The 20,434-nt window shown below is 37.1% G+C and overlaps 1 protein-coding gene across 1 annotated transcript; it reads left to right on the top strand.

Moving 5' to 3' along the window:
- The first annotated feature begins 4,322 nt into the window (after positions 1-4,322).
- Positions 4,323-18,791, top strand: PCTP (phosphatidylcholine transfer protein). Its single transcript, XM_026711087.2, has 6 exons — positions 4,323-4,643; positions 10,361-10,478; positions 14,646-14,725; positions 15,032-15,203; positions 17,246-17,313; positions 17,689-18,791. Exons 1-6 carry the CDS (start codon positions 4,323-4,325, stop codon positions 17,749-17,751), a joined length of 822 nt encoding a protein of 273 aa, XP_026566872.1. The 3' UTR covers positions 17,752-18,791.
- The last annotated feature ends 1,643 nt before the right edge of the window (positions 18,792-20,434 follow it).

Below are 20,434 nucleotides of genomic sequence, written 5' to 3'. Positions count from 1 at the left end.
AAGGCCCGTGGACCAGAACTGGCCCATGGGGTGCTTAGATCTGACCCGTGAGTGCACCCTGGCAACAGTGAAGGACTGGCCTGCGGTGCCTCTGCCAGTGAAAATGGAGCTCGGGATGAGGGGCCCCCAAGCTCTGTTTTCGCTGGCAGAGGGTTGCAGAGCGCTCAGGTAACCATAGGCACTCCTGACATGAGTGATGTCAATTTAGCCATGCCCACCCTGGCCATGCCCACATCTGGCCCCAGGAGGTCAAACACAACCTGATGTGGCCCTCAATGACATCAAGTTTGACACCTCTGCTTTAGGTGAACTCTGCCAACTAGCAGCTGGTAGAAAAATGGCAGTCTCTCATTTACTCTCCACACCCTGTCACCACTGTTAGTCCACCATGATAGGTGTGGGTGTGGGAGTAGGCTGCATGGTGAAGCATGAAAGAAAGCCAGGACCCTCCTGCATAACTGTCCCTGCACTTGTATCTGTACCTGGTGGCCCTTGGGGATAGCCTGGTCTGAAAGAAGTCGAGTCTTCTACTATACAGAAGAGAATAACTCTGGAATAGAGACCAGGAGGGAAGGAGTAATATCTGTCCTAGTTTAAATTTCAGATCAGTTGAGGCAGCTTCATAAGGATAGGAAAGGAGGTAGGGAGAAAGGAAGGAAGGAAGAAACTAAGCTATGTCAGTATTACAGTTAGATGCAAGTGGGGAAAGTCTTATGAATATATAGAAAATAGAAACTTGCAGTTATGACTGGTTATTTCAAATTAACCTTCTGAATATGTCCTTGTTATATTCCTTTCATATTCCCTATGCCATTGGCTCAGTGAAGTAAGAAAATGGAAGCTACTTTGTGTTCTGCCTATCAGTATACAGTCAAATCCTTTTTTAAATGATTATATCCAAAAGGATTCTGTTCAGTGCTGATATGCTACTGGTTCGATCAAACTGGTAGTAAAAAAAGCTTCTGATGATCAGCTGAGAGAAGGAAAAAAATTCTTGACAATCAGCTGAGAAGAAAAAGAAGAGAAAAGTGCAAGATTGGCCCTCCCACTCGCCCCTGCACTTATCTCTTCTTTATCCTCTCAGCTGATAGGCGCTGCAGGTCTCAGCTGGTGTGGGAAAAGCTGCATGTTAGGCAAAGCACGCCCACCAAGCCATGCCCACCAAACCGGCGGTAAAACAATTTGAATCCCATCACTGATTCTGTTTCTGCCCCTTATGAAATGTTCTTTTCTCAAAACATGCTCTTTAGGTGTACCTTAAAGCACACGTATTTCCTTTTTGAATGCAGAAACTGGCACATACCCAATTACAGCCAAAATAATGTTTAATTATAGGATTAAGCTTGAATTACTGGGTTAAGCAGATTCACCATTTGTCAAGTTGTGTCTTTTGAAGCAAATGAAATTTCCCACTTCATCTTGCAATTGTTGCTTTCTGTTTTTAACCAATCATATGCATATTTTTGTCACTTCACCAAGTCTTTCTGAATACAAATAATGCTTGTGATAATCAGCCATTTAAAAACAAAATTCTGGATGTTTTGAGAAGAATTGTTCTTAGGTTTTGCATACAGATCATCCTTGCTAGTCAATTATGTAACAACTGAAGTTATAATGGATTTTTAAAAAGCTACTTATGACCTGTCCTCAAAGTTACGACTACTGCCCCTGCAGTCACATTTCAGGCACTTGGCAACCTGTTTGCTTTTATGATTGATTGCTAAACACCCTGTGATCATGTGATTATTTGCAATTTTCTCTGCTGGCTTCCTCAGAATCAGTGGAGAAGCAGGAAGGCTGGAGAAAGGAAGGTCTGCTCTTCATGATCTGAATTTCCTTTCCCCAGCCTGCCACTGCAATTCCCTTCTGTGCACTGCGAGGAGTTGCCCACTGTTCTTTGGCAAGCAGCTCTTTCGCTGCCCACTTAACAACCGATATGGTCGCCCAATGACCACAACTAGAAGAGCTGGGATTGCATTTGTTGAGTGAAGCAATCATGTGGGCATCTCGCTTAATGACCACATTGCCCAATGACCAAAATTCTGGTCCCACTGAAATTGAGGACAACTATAGCAATATTGCCCTTTGGCATAAAATTAATATAACCAACTGAATATGACTACTATTTAAGGTGTGCAACAGCCATTCCTTATAGAGATATTCACCAGAATAGTTTTAATTACTGAGAAATTTCTTAAAAGTACCATATAATACGGCTAGTCTTCATTTACCAATTGCAATTGGGACAGTAACTCAGTTATTAAGTGGAGCAATCTCCAGGCTGAAATCACAACTGTGCTTTTGATCTTCCTTCAGCTTTCCTTTGATTTACAGATCTGTGAAGGTTATAAATATGAGGATTGATCGTAAAATTGTTTTTTCATCACTACTGTAATTGTAAATGGTTGCTGTCCAACACAATCACTGAACAATGACCAGTTGTTTGTGTTTCTGTGATCAAGTAAAACTATAGAACACATTTTTGATTCTTGACTCTTGACTAATGTATCCTTTTTTATGTACATTGAGAGCATATGCACCAAGACAAATTCCTTGTGTGACTAATCACACTTGGCCAATAAAGAATTCTATTCTATTCTATTTGATATTATTTATTGAACTGCCCTACTTCTGTCCATGGCAAATTAAGGAAACTATGCTATTTATTTATTTGTATGCCCCCTTTATTTTTTTACAAATCACTCACTCATATTCAACATTTCTCATTCTGTTTTTCCCACAGCAACCTGTGAGGTGAGTTGGACTGGGAGAGTGACCAGCCCAAGGTCACCAGATGGCTTTGCATGGCTAAGGTGGGACTAGAACTCACGGCCTCCTGGTTTTTAGCTTGGTGCCTTAACCACTGGTGCTTTTTGGCCCAATTCATCAACATTTAATACTTGATGAATTCAGATGGGGGGCTGTATTATGGAAGCTGGCAAGCTTTGTTCAAGTAACAAACCCATTAATTATTTTATTGAAATTATTAACTTCTTACTTTTATAATGTAGCAATATTGCTCTGTATGTTTTGGTTACTCTTACAGATTCTGATGTATTTTAATTTTGGTTGATTATGATTTACTTAACTTTCATACTGATTATTATACTCTGTTGTGGTTGAAACAATAAACAAAATGAACTTGCTTAGATCTCCACACTGTTCTAATTAACTCTGAGCAGATTACAATTTTTCCTCACAGCAATGAACTTATTTATATAAACTCTAACAATATAATTGGTACAATGAGCTCTTAAAAATCCTCATTAACAAGCATCTACATTATCACATTAATAATAAAATTTTCTGGTATTTCTTCCATCTCAGGAGCAGATAATCACAGTCTCTTTCTATCCCCATGGAAAAGCCATATCCTTACAGTCGTCCAAAACATTCAGACAGATGGGGGTCTATCTTACCTCTTGGGTTTAGCTCTTCCATAGGAAAAGACATAAATGGACTAGATATTCACAATCCGTCACAATTTCAGGACCTTGAAAGCTTTTCCTGCTGTGGCCTAAAAGTCTGCTCAGTTTTGGTGTTATATTTTCTTTGGATTCAGCTGCTGTTAAGCATTTCTTAGACTTCTAAAAAACCCCTCTGCACCCTTATTGCCCTTCACGAACATGACAGCCTGAAATATCAACAAGCCAATCACATTTTAGCCTTGTCACTTATGGAAACTCAAGCCATGTGGTTAGTTTATGGTTGCATATGTCATACAGACTCAGAATTGGATTAACCCAGAGCGTGTCATGGGAACAGAGTCGTCAAAAGTGATTCTTAGGCAAAGTGTCTGACTGAAGTACGATGACCCGTTTGGCAATTATTCTTGGATGAAAGGAGCTACTTAGACCTGTTGTACGGTTGGCTTTTAGCCCAGTTTACAGCCCGTGCAAGAGTAATCCTGGTTGACAATTCTTTTAAGCCCCTTAGAGGCCTTTGCTTCTAACAACCGTTAACTTTTTCTAGGTCGTCTAACAGCAGCCGTCCTAAAGAAACATGACCCGGCGGGAGTGGGGGGAGGCGGGAGGGGCGAAAAGCTCATGTCATCGGTGGGGATCTGCCCCAGAGGATACCCCTTCCCCAGATCCTGCGAGCTGAAGTGAGGAGGGTCAGACTCTGGGGCCCTCCCGCCCCTGGGGACCCCTTCTTTCTTTGCCCCCAGACGCGTCGCCCAAGGGATTTCGCTCATCGCGTCAGGGGGGCGGCATTCGAACCCAGGTCCGCGCGCGCCCCTCGTGCAACCGTTACGCCGCGCCGGGCCCGGCCGAGCTGAGCGTGTCGGGAGCTCCGCCGGCAATGCTGCTTGGGCCCGGGCCATGTGCCCGCCGGAAATCTTTAGCAACTTGGTCCGGAGGCGCACCAGTGGCCCGCTGAAGGGGGCGGCCAAGGACGAGCTAAAGGGAGGCGAGGTCTGCGCCTGCCCTTTCTCGGTGGGGATGTCCCGAAGCAACGTCAGCAACGTAGCTTCCTCCTCGGCCGCCCACCTCCGCAGGCCGGAGCAGTCACGCCCGCTCTTTGCCGAGGACCAATTCCTGGCCGTTTCCAAGGAGCTGATCAGCCCTAGCGGGCGCCCCGACGCCTCCTGGCAGCTCCTCACCAACATTCAGGGTCTCTGCATCTACCGACTGTATGACGAGGTGCGAGGGGTCGCACCATGGTCCGTCTCCCCCATCCCCGAGTCCGCTGCCCGGGGGAGACAGATGGGAGAGGGCAAGGGCCTTATTAATTTACTTGTTCAATTTAGATATGCTACCATAGAAACTGAAATGTTACGGCGGAGCCCGTGCCTCGGATTTTATTAGACTATTTCCCAGCTAGTTGAGTCAGTGGACCTTGGCTCATTAAAAAAAAATGGAAAGGAAATGGAAAACAAATGAGGAGTCGCCGTCTAAGAGAAGCCAGAATAGATGAGTCCGTGTAATAATCTCCATTAATCGAGCTAATTTTACAAAAAAAAAAAAAAAACCTTTATTTTACCTTTACTTTTAATTATTTTTAACCTCACCTCTTTTAGCCAAGGTGTTCAGGAGGCCTCCAGGGTGGCTTTTCACCTGTTGCCTTCACAGTAAACCTGCAAGGTGGAAAGAGGCAGACTATAACACCCCGCCCCCCCCATCTTCCTGTCAAAAGTTTGGGGTGGTTATAGAGGGTTGAATTTTGGAGCTCCCTTATCAGTCTCCCATATTTTAACCACTGTTTTAACCATGAGCAAAATCGTAGAGAGAACAGGACTTTTAGGCATGTTCCATCAGATACGATGGTATATTTTTTTTTGTAATCTGAAAGTTTCAGTCTGTCAATATTTTTGTCATTTTGGGGGGGAAGAAGAAATAATTGTAAACTGTCTGGGCATAGACAACAAATGTCCCCGTCATAAACTATGAAGATTGGCAAAATCAAAGTTTTTTCCAAGTCCAATACTGTTTCCAATAGTCATTAGCCAGGACCCCGTGGGAATTCTTGCATACAATCGTAATCAGTTTTCTGTATTTCTTTTCTGCCATCCAGTTGTCCAGATGTTTGCAGCCTGGATAAAAGTAGCCCTAGCATTTAAAAGTGTGCTTTTAAAGTGAAGGACCAGTTGTGCTGAGTAATAAATCATCGATAAATTTGTCCTATTAAGGGAACTAACATAAAAGATAGGAAAATTAATAAAAAGAATAGACTTGTACGTATTTTTATAGATTGAGCAACCATGATTACATGGCGTTTATTTTTTAAAATTTATTGGCAAGTGCCCGAAAAGACATCTTTATTTTTCATGAACATTCTGCCATCCTATCCTTCAACTTTTATTTTCTTTCATTTTTCTGTTTCCCATACTTGAGATGAGGTGACAATGAGGGCTAACAGCTTGAATTTATCATACTTAATCATGGGTATATTCAACAATATTCTTTTTTCCTTACTCCTTTTCACTAAGGGATGTTTACTGTAAGACAAAATTAGAGAAGCTGTGGGATGCAGATCTAGCTCTTATTGCAAGTCTGGCTTTTCTGCAGCATTGTTGAGCTGGTCAGGGAGGCGAGCAGGATGTTTGGAGTATAGGTAGAGGCAGAATTTTCTCCTACCCTCCCTTCCTACGCAGTTAATATCTTTGGAAATAAAGTTTTTGCTCTCTTCACATTCTATAGAGCTTGCTTGAAGGAATATAAAGAATAATTTGGGTTTGGAAATTAAAAATAATTGTTTCTCAAAAGCCCAATTATTCTCTTACATTTTAGAAACATTATTCTTATTGAATATTTGTTTTTCAGGAGAAAAAACCCTATATAATATGTTTTTTTACTGTCAGCTCCTGAGATCTGAAAGGCCAAGAACTATTTCCTCCAATATATTATCAAATAAAATTGATTGTCCTCACCCTAGACTACCTACATAAAATACTCCTAAGAAATGGTGGTGGTGGTGGAGAGTTCTGTCTGTTTGATGTAAATGCTTCTTTGCCTTCCTGAAAATATTAAAAGGTTCATTCTCTTCTCCTAAGATTCTAATTAGGACACTATTTTCTAGGAATCTTAATGATTGCAAAGAGTGAAGGCCATTATGTATATTTGTGAAAGCGAGATAGGAAAAGGGAAATAATTACATGTATTCTTGTCCTTGCAACTATAATTGAGCCCAGAATTATGGTCGTAAGTTGTGTGGGTTGTTAAGCAGGGTTAGACATTTCTTGTAGTGGTCATTAAGCAAATGCCGTAGTCAAATGAACATGGTGGTCATTAAGTGAACATGGTAGTTGTTCAATGAACCCATTATTCCGAATGGGTAGTTTTTGCCAGTTTTTTATATTATTTCTTATTACTTCACTTTACTGATTTAAATAAAAGAAAAGCTTTTTACAGGTTAATGGAATATTTTTTTTTGTTTATTTTATTTATATTTCATGCTTCTTAACTGCCCAATCTCCTTCAGAGAGGGGCTCTGTATAATCATGTCAGAAATATATAAATACTTTTGATTCACACTCCTGATTATAATTAAGGTTTCAAATTATACAATATAACTTAATAACATATATAACATATATATACATATAATATATATATATTATATATTATGTATAAGTTATACAAAAAGTAAGAAAGCCAGTATACATATAGTTTATTGCAGGGGTGTCAAACTGAAGGACTGGGGGCTGGATCCAGCCCATGGGGTGCTTAGATCTGGCCCGCGGGAACGCCCTGGAAATAGCAAAGGAGATGTCTGTGGTGCCTCTGCCAAAGAAAATGGAGCTCAGGAGGGCCATGTGCATCTCTACTAAGCTCCATTTTTACTGGCAGAGGTTTGCAGGATGTTATCGTAGCCGAAAACAGAGCTCAGGAGTCCATTTTCACTGTCAAAGCGTTGGGGCCACCACAGGCACCCCTGACATGAGTGATGTCGAACTGGTCACACCCACCCTGGCCACACCCACCCTGGCCACCAGAGGTCAAACACAACCCTGAAGTGGCCCTCAATGAAATCAAGTTTGACACCACTGGTTTATTAAATCAAAGGCTATTATCTGATGATCATAATAGAATTTCAAGGTTTTGGTATTTGCAGTTCTTAATGAAATGTATTTTCAATTGGCTGTTCCATCTGACTGCATCTTTATTCATTAGATTAAGCCCGTATTTTAGATCAGGTTTGAGTTATGTATTCAAGAACTTGATTAATTTATCTCTTGATGTTAGTGAAAAACATTCTTTCTTTCGTATTTGCTATATATTTTTCCAGACAAGCTGTTGGTTCCAAATGTTTTATACTGTCAGTCCCATCGACTGCCTGCAAACAGCCTTGGAGTAGGCTGCTAAAATTGTGCCATTTTAATATATATTATATCCAATTTTATTGACATTTCATTATTGAAAGATTTTTTCTGAAGCAGTGGGAAAGCTTAAGATGATTTTAAAGCAATGAAATAATTTTTGTTGTAATTTTGTATAATATAAACATTAACTATTTGTTTAAAGCTAAAGTAGTTATGGTTGTTTACCTCTATCTGCAGGAGCAGTTTTGATGCAACTATAAAGAGTGGGTTTATCTCCACTTCTGGATTGATTGTTCAAAGCAATATTGTAAAAATGTATTGAAAATAAATAATAAATAAGGGAAATGTTTAATACCACTATAAAATTCTGTGTGAATTGTACACCATTATTTAAATTACTATTTTTCTTCAAATGATGGTTTAATAGAGGCCCTAGCTGATTTTACTGAAGGATGAAATTATGTTTACTGAATTGGGTTACTATAGTTACATTCAAAATTCTAATAGAAGAATTAAAATGAAATTAGATTTAATAAGCATTAGAACTCATAGATAGGGTAATTTTAGTTAGAGTAATCACTTAAATTCTACCCATATATAATATTGAGTATGTTTCTCATCAGGGAAAACATTTAAATTGTTAATGCATTGAATTAGACTTTCTACAATGACTAATAGTAATAATAGCAAGTTATTTATTTTTGCTTCAAGAGTTCTAATATATTACGTAGCTAAACATCGCAACAGAAATATGGTTATTGTTGCTGCTTATATTTGGGAGAATCAACAATTTGCTGCTGTATATCAAAAGCAGACAATTTACTGCTTTAATCCTTTGAAACCCTCAAGTTGCTTTTGAACATGACACAAAAACTGATGATATGTTTCCTACTGCTTTAGGGATAGGAAATGTCCTAAAGTAGTCTTATTGTCATTTTAAAGCAATGAAAGAATTCAGGAAAACTCAGATAAAAAACTGATTCTGGGTCTCTTTGCATCATCACCTCTTTCTCAGTTAGGATTTAGATAGTTCTTAGTTAACAAATGACATACAATATTCTTGTTGCTTTAAGGCCACTCCATGCTGTGTTAAGGGTATATGGAAGGGATGGGATGAAGAAACCCTGGCACTAAATCATCATAGGTTTAAAAATCAAGACTCTGTTTTGCATGGTTTAATTCTCATCTAAAGAATCTTACCAGCCAATTCATGTCTGAAATATCTTCCAAGTCTTGCCGAGGAACCAAACTAAATCATGAAATGCCAGGGGCTATATGATTTGTTGTCAAGTACTAATTGCCAATTATCAAATCATAAAAAAGGAGAAAAGAATCTCCCTCCTTTCTCCTAGTATAGATGTGCTTCTCAGTTCTCTTAAGACTAGAGCCCATTAATGTTAATTGAGCTCGCAAAGGCCAATGCTGGCAGAAAGGATTTCTGGATTCAAGTAAGGGCTGGGATGGAAATGAGCGCAGTTTTCCAGTTTTGCCTTCTAGCTCAAATGATAAGAACTGGTGAAATTGATGTGTTTTTATTCAGTGATCCACTGGTAATCTGGTGATATATTCATTGTGGCCAAGCAAATCTGGCCCTAAACGTGGTTGAATTAGATGTCTAAGCCTCCTCCCAGCTGAATGATTCATTGAGTGTCAATGTTTGCAGAGGAAAACCGCATGTCTTCAAAGATTTGCCCACATAAGGAAAAGCGATTAGTGTTTGTTTTCTCAATGCTGGAGGAAAAGGTAAAGAAGTAGGTGAATCTACTAACTAGAGGTCATGGTTAGTATTGTCTGAACAAAACATCTGGCCTAGATCATTGTCAAAGATTGAAAACTAGACAGGTTTTCTATCTAGCCAGTATCAGCATGGGAGATAAACATCTTAAGGCTGCCATGCAGAGTGATGTGGTTACTATATGAAGAAATCTATTTTCTAACACGATGGAAGCTTTTAGCTTAAATCTAACTGTATTTCCACAAATGGAATAGATAATTAGATGCCATTCATTGAGTTCAATTTCTGGTGAATTCCAAGATAAATGATTGCCATCTCAACCTGCCTTCCATAATTATAATACAGCTTTTCCAAGGACATTCCAGCAATGTTTTTTCTCCTGTCCATTCATGTATTCTGTTCCCCCTTTTTACTTCTTTCATCCTAGTCAACCAGACACTCATTCTCTCTTGTCGTACATCTTTTTGCATCATTTCAAAGCAGATTGGGGGGCGGGTGGGCAGTTATTATTGCAGAAGGAGGAAAAGAAGGGTAGGCATCATCACATGAGTGATTAGAAACCTGCTGGCAAATATTGTATTTCATATTTTGAAAGGGACACCTTAGGCCTTTCACCAAAGGGTCAGTAGTATCTGTCCTTTAAGACAAATATTATATTTGAGATGCTAACGTAAATTGATTTTATGAAAGTAGATTGGATTGGTAAAAGTAGGCTTCCCTAATTTGGTGCCCCTTGATTATGAACACTGCACTCCCTGATTCTTAGCAATGGCTTTGCTGAGTGACACTGGGGAGAAGAAGAGTGATACACTACAAAACAGATATTACTTTTTTATCTGACTGGTTTTTATTTTTTTTTCCAGAAATCGGGGCTGTATGAATATAAAATCTACAGCATACTTAATGATTGTTCCCCAGAGATATGTGCTGAAGTTTATATGGACTTAAACTACAGAACAAAATGGGACCAATATGTTAAAAGTTAGTAAATAATTCTAATGTTTCTTCTATACTGCTATCCTTTTTAAGATTCTTTCATTTCACTGTTTTAAATTGAAAGATGATTAATTCAGTGAGTGAACTTTTCTTTTTTAAAAATGCAAATACTGTTTAAAATGCTCTTCCAGTGTTTATAAATTAACCTTGAAAATTATAGATATTTATTTGAGAAACTAATTAAAGCATATGCCAGTTTCTAGGCAGCCATTTATTTCAATCAAGCTTCTTTGATCCTTCAATGATATTCTCATTTAGCTTTACTGATATTAATATGAGGAAATCTTCTAAACAGAATTTTATTCTGCCTATGGAAAGTGTGTGTGTGTGTGTGTGTGTGTGTGTGTGTGTGTGTGTGTGTGTGTGTTCTATAAACCACAGATGCTAAATATAATGAAATTAACATAAATTAATACATGGAAATATAATACAACCCAGACAATATTAGTATACTATTTTTGCATTGTCTGCTTCTGTTATCATGTAATGTGCTGTTCTTTCTTTTTTCATGCAATTTGTTGACTATTTGTTGATAGTAAGGCTGTAGGTATACATTTTGTAATTGGAGAAATATATGAATATCTTTTCGTTATGAAGTAGCTGTTTGATTTAAGTATTGTATGGAGGCCTTATAATCGAAAGAAGGCTACTCAGGGTTCCTTGCACAAAAGGAAACTATGGGAGAATTTGTGATTGGCAGAATTGTGACTAAAAATACTAGAAGTTAAAATGAATTATAATGTGGAAAGGGTGATGCAGTTTTATGTCATATAAGGTAATATGGACCTGATTTTTACTCTTCAGGAATTAGAAATTAATTGTATGAAAGCGAAAAGAGAATTAATTCTGTATTTGATGAGTTAAAGAAAGCATGCAGTAAAGTTGAGAAGGCTTGTTTTGCACAAATATGGTGTTGACGAATGATTTCTGAATTCTGTAAGAGTGATATACAATTAAAACAAGGCATGCATAAGAACAAGGAGCTGAGAAAATGGTTCAATATTGAGCAGGAAATAAGAAGTAGAAATGTTCAGTTCCATTGATTGTTTAATATATTTATGGATATATGTGTATGATTAGAGATGTTCTGTCTGAAGATGTGGGTGTACATTTGTCTGATATCAAATTAATACAGCAGTGACCTCTGGTGGAAAATGTGATATTCATGTGATTTACTGCTTTTTGGGAATTATACTCTATTCCATTAGAAAATTGGTATTGAATATGAAATCCTGTAATTAAGCCTTCCATAAGTTTGTGGGGAAATGTTAAGAATTTAAGAGAATTCTCTTTCTGATATGAGCATCTGAAGTCACTCCTTCCCACCCCTGTAGTAGTATTAGTTGAAAAGCACAAAATGGCCTTTTTGACTTTTAAGATCAGCATGATGCATTTCAAGATGCATTTCATTTAGCTGTCCAGAAACACTGAGAATGCATTCAAGAGCATTTTCTAGTATCAACACATAAACTGCCTCAATTAGGTGCATGAGATTTCCTATTTGTCAAGTGGCTCCAATGGGAGCTTTAGAGTGGATAAGACCAATAGTAGTGCAGCAATTTTGGAACATTTTTCAAAAATTAAACTTAGTAAAAAAAGATACCTGAAAAAGCACCAAATGTATTGTTTTGGATTTTTCCCCTCACTACAGGTTATTTTTAGAGAGAAGTTAAGAAGTATTTGACGGTTTTGAAATATTTAAAAAGAAATTAATGAATTATTATAAAAAGCAATCAAACATTTTAATTTGTGTTGATGGAAAAGTAGTTAACTTTAACTAACTGATAATTTTAAGAACTAGGTTACACAAGATGACTTGAAAAACTAAAAAAAATATATTGAGGCTTTAAAAAATATAAGTCACATAATTTAAGAAACATATCTACATAAATTAACTATGGTTGTTGACAACAGAATGGAAAAACTATATTGAAAAAGATTTAATAGCATTTTTGGATTGAGTTCTAGTTTGGTGGTTAATTAGATTTCGTGTCCACTGCTTTTCTTCGCTGTCTGCCTTAAGAATTTCATAATAGAGCCATTGCTGGAATAAATAATGAGAAGAAATAGATTTGTCCTTCTAGAATTGACTTTTTTTCTTTTCTTCATCTTATCCAAGAAGAAGCTTTCTCCATTTTGTATCTCCTAGTACTTTGCTGTTTTGAGATGGCCAGAAGAGGATTCATCATAAGGATGAGACAGTTTTGGGGCTTAAGTTACAGAGCCATGGATCTTCTTCTGCTGGAAAACAGAGGGGTTTTGGCAGATACTTACTATTCTTATGTATATTATTTGTCATACTTATAGACTACCTTTCCTCAAGACAGTGTACATAGCATTCCTTTCTTCATTCCTTCCATTACCTTTACTTTAAAATGTGAGGTAAGACAGAAAGATTAGCTTAAAGGGCTAAGCTAAACTGGAACCTGGGCCTTTCCAGGCCTAGCCCACATCTTAATCATTGCACCAGAGACATTATGCTGTATTTATTTATCTGATTATTCTATTCTTTTTCTTGTGGGAAAGGCAATTTAATGATATATATTTTGGATCTTATAAGCTAGTCTTTCCCGATCTGGTGGCACTCCAAATGGGTCAATCTGCTGAATTCTCATTAGTGACCATGCTGGCTGGGAAATTCTGGGAGACGAAATACAATTGGAGGGGACATGATTTACTCTATATTAAAGTCCAGCTCTTGTTAGAACACACTGTGTTTCTTGGCAACTTTCTTTTTAAAATTTGAACTGTATACAATTATGTATGTATGTATGTATGTATGTATGTATGTATGTATGTATGTTGAAGGTGGGGTTTGGGGGCAACAAGATACTAAAAATACAAGTGAATGGAGTACTGAGGAAGGGGGAAACTTTTGCAAGAAAATGGTGAAGAATTTATTGTATATGAGTCTTACTTGGCACCCTTTTAGGTTCAAGCAATCTGTAGTCAGAGACTTAACACATCCTAATTCGACATAGTTGCTCAGCATGGTTCTTGTTTCATAATAGATATGTTCCCGCAGTGCAACAAAGTCAGAAGTACATTTTTGTTTTTCTTTAATGAGGCTAAATAAATGGTGATAGATAAATAACTTCTCTTAATAGTATTTCCTATTCTTCTTCTGTATAACTTTTCCTTTTCCTGATGTATTCTTTTTAAAAAGTCAGTACTGTTTGGGGGATTCCTTTTCCTTAGGCTCTGAGCTTCTCAGGGGTCACTTTTGCAAGCCAAAGCTGCTATCCACTGAGAAGCAGTTAAGATATAATGATTCCATAATTGCTGCCATGGTTTTTGGCCTTGATCTCATTAACTTGCAATTTAGTCTGAATAATCTATAAAAATTATCATGTGCTAGTATGAAAAAAAAAACGTGATGGAACTTCTTAGTTGAAACAAATAGTCAAGAAGGAATGTTTAAAATACTGTAGGATTTCCAAATACAAACTGATAAAGCCTTGGCTTATAACAAGAAAGTGATCGGCTGAAAAGAAAAAGTGGGGATAATTGATGTGGCAATACCAAGGGATGGTAGAATAAAAGACAAAGAATTGGAGAAGATCACAAAGTATAAGATTTGCAAATCAAAGTTGAAAGATTATGGCATAAGCCTGCCATGGTGGTCCTACCTGATTATCGACATACTGAGTAGCAAACCAAATCTGGGACAACATTTAGAAAATAGGTACATTGCAGAAGGCAATTCTTGAATTCACATATATATTATACTGATACATTATGATGTCCTAAGTTCTTGGAAAGAACACAGGATTGCTTTGGTTAGTGACATGGGCAGCATACAAATTTATTGAATAAATAAAATAAAAAAGAACTCGCTGTGCATGAAGGCCAACACCAGCTAAAGAACTGGCAGCTGTGATTTCACATTGTTATGCATATAATAATGAAGATTTATTAAACTTGCATGCCGCATGACTTTAAACAACTCTGAATGATGAGCAAACACATCCTGCCTCCCACCTAAGTCCCTAGAAGCTGACAGCCTAGAAAAAGGGACATTTATTGAAATTTCACACATACCTAGCTTGATTTAGGTATAACTTGTAGCATTTTCATTAAATGCTTTCTAATCATTATTGTTTGTTTAGTGAAATAAATATGTTTCTTATACATTTTACCACCAATTTGTAGATGTACGTGAGAAAACTCAGGATGGCAAAACAGCTATATACTGGGAAGTGAAGTTCCCCTTCCCCTTGGCAAACAGAGATGTATCCTTTCAAATTTTTGACAGTAATTTTATTTTAACTTTAATAGTTACAAACCTTGCTATAGTCTCAGTTTTTCTCAATTCCTGAAAACTTGAATGGTGCACAAATTAATCCTTATTAGAAACTAAAAAAGTAGAATCTTTATACATGCTGTTGTTTCATCTTACACTTTTGGGGGAAAAAACAACCACATAATTTTAAATCCAAAATGCAATTGAATCTGTGCTCCCTAAATTTGGGGTATGTCTGGACACATAATGTATGTTAAATTTTAAAATCCTGATTGTTTCTTAAACTTCAGCACAGTATGTTTTTGTTCGCGAGCGTCAAGATATGGAGCTTGATGGGCAGAAGATCTATGTTATATTGGCTAAAAGTGTGAATACTGTTAAATTCTCAGAAAAGCCTGGGATTGTTAGAGTAAAGAATTTTAGACAAGGTGTGGCCTTTGCAAGCGATGGCAAGAAAGGGTGCAAAGGTAAGAAATTAATAGATAATTTTATAGGAATGGTTAATTTGATCAGAAAATTTAAATTCTAATCAGGACTTTGACAAATATCTATATGCCTTTGTAAAAATTAATTTATGTCTTTTGTTAGCGATTAGGATAAACAGATTGCTGAAAGAATGTGTACATAGTAGTATTGTAGGCCTACAGCCAATGATTTATTTCACAAATCTATTTCATAAATTTCATTTATTTCACAAATTCCAATACAGATAATTCTGTCTCACAGCTAACCAATCTCTACTATTTTTGCTTCTTTCTGTTCTGTTTGTCTCCTACCTAGGGATTAAAAATATTTAGTATAGATCCCTCTGTGAACTGAATTTGAATATTTGCTGCTATCAGATTTGTCATGGGATGCCTAGCAACTGAACAATAATTTGGCTAGCAACGGTTGGGTGAAGGACTGCACACACCTTTAAAACTATGTGTGGTGACCAAGGAAATCTCTTCTACTTTTCTTTAACTTTTAAAATGCCTGGTGCACTCACAGCAGCACCATGCTCTATGAAGAATAGAGGTTTTCCCAGTACTTCTTGGATTGACCATGTGATACATTGAACATTATATAAAATCAAAACTTGCTGAAGAAATAGCAACAGACTTTCAGGAAATGTAATTTCTGCCTCACTGACCCTTTAAAGTTCTTTGAAGGTATTCAGGTTATGGATAGGGATGTCCATTGGATACAATTTTCTTTTCTTTTCTTTCTTTACTGTCACAAGGTTTGCCAGAGGCACCAGAGTAAATTCACTATTACGGAATTGGAAGATTGATAATCTATTAAAGAACAGAAAGCACAAAGAAAAAACAAATGGCTTTAAAATAGCAACAGCAACCAAAATTTTGTTTCACTATGTTTGAAAATAATTATGGGCAAATTGAAAAGCAACAAGATTTGCTACTAGCAAATAGGTTAGAATACTTAAAACAAAAAGGAATCTCAGTTCTTTGAAAAATTCAACATAAATTACTTAAGTTCAAATAAGCCCTTGGAAATGCACATTTGAGAAGAAAAATCCTCAGGTCACATATATACTGATGAGATTTACATTAAAATGACTAAGCAGGAATGAGATTTTGGGCATATTCCATGAGTTCGTTTAGGGCACACAATTAGTGCCAAGCATTGGGATAGGGTGAGGGTGCCAGGAACTTTATTATTAGATGTATTGCATGTTGGTGATTAAGATGCCAGGTCTTGGTTTTTTTAAATTTTCCTGGTTTTATTATTGTGAGCCGCCCCGAGTAGTGTTTTCTAAGATACGCAGCCATATAATTCATATTAATTTATCAATTTGTTCCTTTAGTGCAGGTTCTGATAAATGGCATGGTGGAAACATTTAACTGAGATTAGACAAACCAATGAAGGGAAAGGATTATCAGTAGCTGGCAGTCATGATGTCAGTCTAGTTTTTGCAATATCAGAGGCTATCTATCTCTGAATAGCAGTTGTGGAAGAAAAATTGAATAGGGCTTGCGATAGATAGGTTTTTAGTGTCATCCAGTAATTTTTTTATGATTCCAAGACTAAGATTCTTTACACTTAAATTGAAATACTACTATAATCTTTCCTTTCCCTTCCCTATCTCTCCTCCCTTCCCTCCTCCACCCACCCACCCAAAAAGAATGATTTGGTAAAGGCCAAATTTAGGTTTCTTACAAAGGATAGGTGAGGCAATGGGATTAGGGAAGGGAATAACTTTTTTTAGATTCATCTCTGTTCTTTACTGCTTTTGTTTCTGGACTGGGTTTATGTGCAATAAGTTGTCCAGTTGCCTAGAATATAATCCACATGAGAAGTACATTATGCATAAGGGAGGATATTCTGATATCTGGAAGAGAAAAAGGAATAAAAAGTGCTTATAAACCATGTGGGGTTTCAGCACATGAAATAACTTTGATGGAATAAGTTCCATCCTTAATTCTAAATTACAAGCATATACTAGAGAAATGAAAAAGATGCACTTAAAATTGCACTTTGTTTTTCTTCTTTCTTTTTGGTTAAAAAGTTTTCATGACCTATTTTGATGATCCTGGTGGAAGGCTTCCTTCATGGGTTGTCAACTGGGCAGTTAAGGTAAGCAGAGCAGTTGAAGCTCTGGAGAAATAACGCTGTAGGTTAAGTCATTAAGTCATTTTGATTCATGGGCTCTTAGAAATTTGGAATATTGTTTTGTTGTTGCCTTTTTCCATATCTAATTAGAAAAGTGTGAATGGCAGTGGATGGCTGCTACTGTAGAAGAGATACCAGTAATCCAATGAGTGTGTCCCCAGAATTAGTACAAATATTAAGTCCTGATGTGATGCTTCCCTGTAAATTGTAGTATGAGATGGGTGACTTAAATCAATGTTTATTCTTTGTGTAGTCGCAAAAGAGATGCAAAGAAAATTAGTTGCTACTTAGTTTACTATTAAATATAGAAGGATAACTGTTTTTCAATTCCTGTTCCAGACTGGAGTTCCCAACTTCTTGAAAGACATGCAGAAAGCTTGCTACACTTATTGTAAGAGATAAATGGCTCTTTGTATTCAATCTAAAGGACTGGTAGATATACTTTTCAAAATTGGTCATCAATGTGGATATAGTCATGAGACATCTCTGAATAACAGCTGCCTTTCGGGTTGATAATCATGAGCCATGGAAGCTTCCAGGCATATGATAATGGAACTTATTAAACTATTCATTTTCCAGTCATGCTTTCTTTTACTTTTGATGGCTTGAAAACACAATGAAAGTATTTGTGTTTCTCAACATAACCTATTAATCTTCTTACAATCTTCTTTAAGCTAAACTCTGATGTGACGTGTTCCCTTGACATCAGAGGCTGGAGAAATTGAACTGGTGCTGGAATCAGTGCTGGGTTAGAGAGTTGAGTATGCAGAGCTTATCCCATGAATTAAACTTGTTGGAGCAACTCAGTACTTTGAACTCAAGTCACTGCTTCTTTTTCCAATATCTGCTTCAAATAGAGAAACCTATTCCATATTTCTTTGACTCAAAAAAGCTGCTGACCCTCAAAGCCAATTCCCTCATGACATGAGCATCTTCCAGAAGCATCCACAGGATCCAGGGCTTTCAACAAAGCGATATAAGCAATGTGGAACTGTTGTGCAAGCTGCTCCCCTTTCTTACTTCTGTGCAACTTCATAACACACTTACAAAAGGTGCAGAGCTTATATAATAACTTTCAATCCTGCTTTTGTCATTGCCTTCATTGACTCTCTCCCCCGAGCCTGTGTACCTGGAAGAACAGCAGGAATAAATAGAGCACATTTTTATCCATTGTCCTCAACAAAGAATGATCATATAGACTAGTGTATATTTGGGAAAGTTATACAGACACATATTGTTTTGTGAAACCTGCCTAAAACTAATACATGGTGGTGGTGCAATTTAGGAAAATCATGTACAAAAAAATGAATTTAAGGAGTAACTGCTTAGTAAAAAGCAAATACTAGGGTAATCAAATAAACTAACACACACACGTATGCATGTATATGTCTTTCTGTGTGTATTGGTAGGAAGAGTATCCAAAATATATCTGGCAGTATTTCAGATTTGTCTGGGCATTTTTCTTTTTCATGATTCACAGAAATTAAGTGGGAAAGGGTAGAATTTAGATACAGTACATCTGACGCTGATGCATGCCCTTAGTTTGTTCTCTTTGTGGGAATGTCATCTGTTTTTAATCTTATATTTTCTAAGCAGTGTGGTTTAATCAGCTCCTTGAAAGTTAAACAGATGGTAGTTTTACTTAGATATTTTGTTATATTTAATCATTAAAAAAGCTGGCCTCTCTCCAACAAAAATCATATAGACTCATTAAAACTGAAAGTCTTTTGCATTTCAATTAGAGGGGGACATGAAAGAAGCCTCCCTGAAGAATGTGTGCTGTTAAACACATTTGGGCGTCTCCTGGACAACAGCTTATAGCTGCCTAATTCTTTCAATCCGGAAGCATCCAAAGCATAGTGAGATGCTCATTTTCACCTGTGACACTATGTATATCCCAAAAATGACCTTTTCAGGATCACAGATGACTATTATTTAAGTAAACATCAAGGGTTTGTCCACATATAAGAAAGAACTGTTGTGGGACTTGTGCCAAAAGTATAATTGCGATGTCCTGTGTAGACTCAGAGGCAATCTTCAGAGAAGACCTAAAATACAGGGATCCAGGTTCAGTTCATAACAATATCGGAAATAAACAACATAAAAATAATAACTGGAGCTGAGCAACTGTATGGTCACAGTATATAAACCATCATTAACTGAGATCAAGGATGATGAATTTAATACATTTAATAAGGATAAAATAAATCTTGTCACTTTAATTGTCACAGTGGCATCAGGGGTATCCTGATGATGGCAGAAGTGGGGAGGCTGTTATACAGTGGGCAGATTTGAATAACCTAGCTCTTTTACATGACAAGAAGTTACCAGCTTAATTTAACAGTGTGGAAGATGGTGCAGGGGATATAATCCAGCAATGTGTCACAAGTAGTCTGCCCATCTATCCCAAATTCCCAGCACTAGCCAATTATGTGTCAGGTTACCATTGTAGTTCAACCTCACAGTATCCCCTTCAGATGTAGATATAACTTTTAAAAAGCCGAGTGTCCTAAATGTCAGAGACTATTGGACAGTGCTGTTACTCCATTAATACCTAAACTTTGCTATTACCACAAATTTGCAAAGGTCAGTAAAAAATGTTCCTGGTTGTCAATCCCACGGACTTGCAATACCAACTATATCTAAGGTCATACCAAGGGCAAATTGCAGAGCCCCCCTGGCAGAGGTGTTCATATGAGAGAATCTTTCAATATCTGTCATTAGTGACTTTTTATGTTCTTCAATATTCATAATTATTAAAGATTGGCAAGAGTTAGCTAGCATATTTCAGACGGTCAGCTGGCTTGGTGCCATCTTATGTCTTATTATATCCCATCCTGAGTAATATCTCCCAAGAGACACCATATAAAGCCATTTTTTCTGAAAGAGATTTTCCCTGTAAATTGAAAAAAAAAACCCTGATTATCAGAGGAGTTAGCCCTCTTGGGATAAACATAAATTCTAGCTGGATATTTAAAAAAAAATCCACACAATTCACATTTTGGCCGCTGTTTTCGTAATTCCCAGTTCTAATCTTAAAGCTATGTTGGGCACAAATGAGAGACTTGTATAAGTGTTCTTAAAC

This window comes from Pseudonaja textilis, chromosome 2 (genome assembly GCF_049901715.1).
Source record: "Pseudonaja textilis isolate UNSWEBS1 chromosome 2, rPseTex1.2, whole genome shotgun sequence".
Taxonomy (NCBI): domain Eukaryota; kingdom Metazoa; phylum Chordata; class Lepidosauria; order Squamata; family Elapidae; genus Pseudonaja; species Pseudonaja textilis.
Note: the sequence above shows the minus strand (reverse complement) of the source record. Positions and strands in the feature narration are given on the sequence as shown.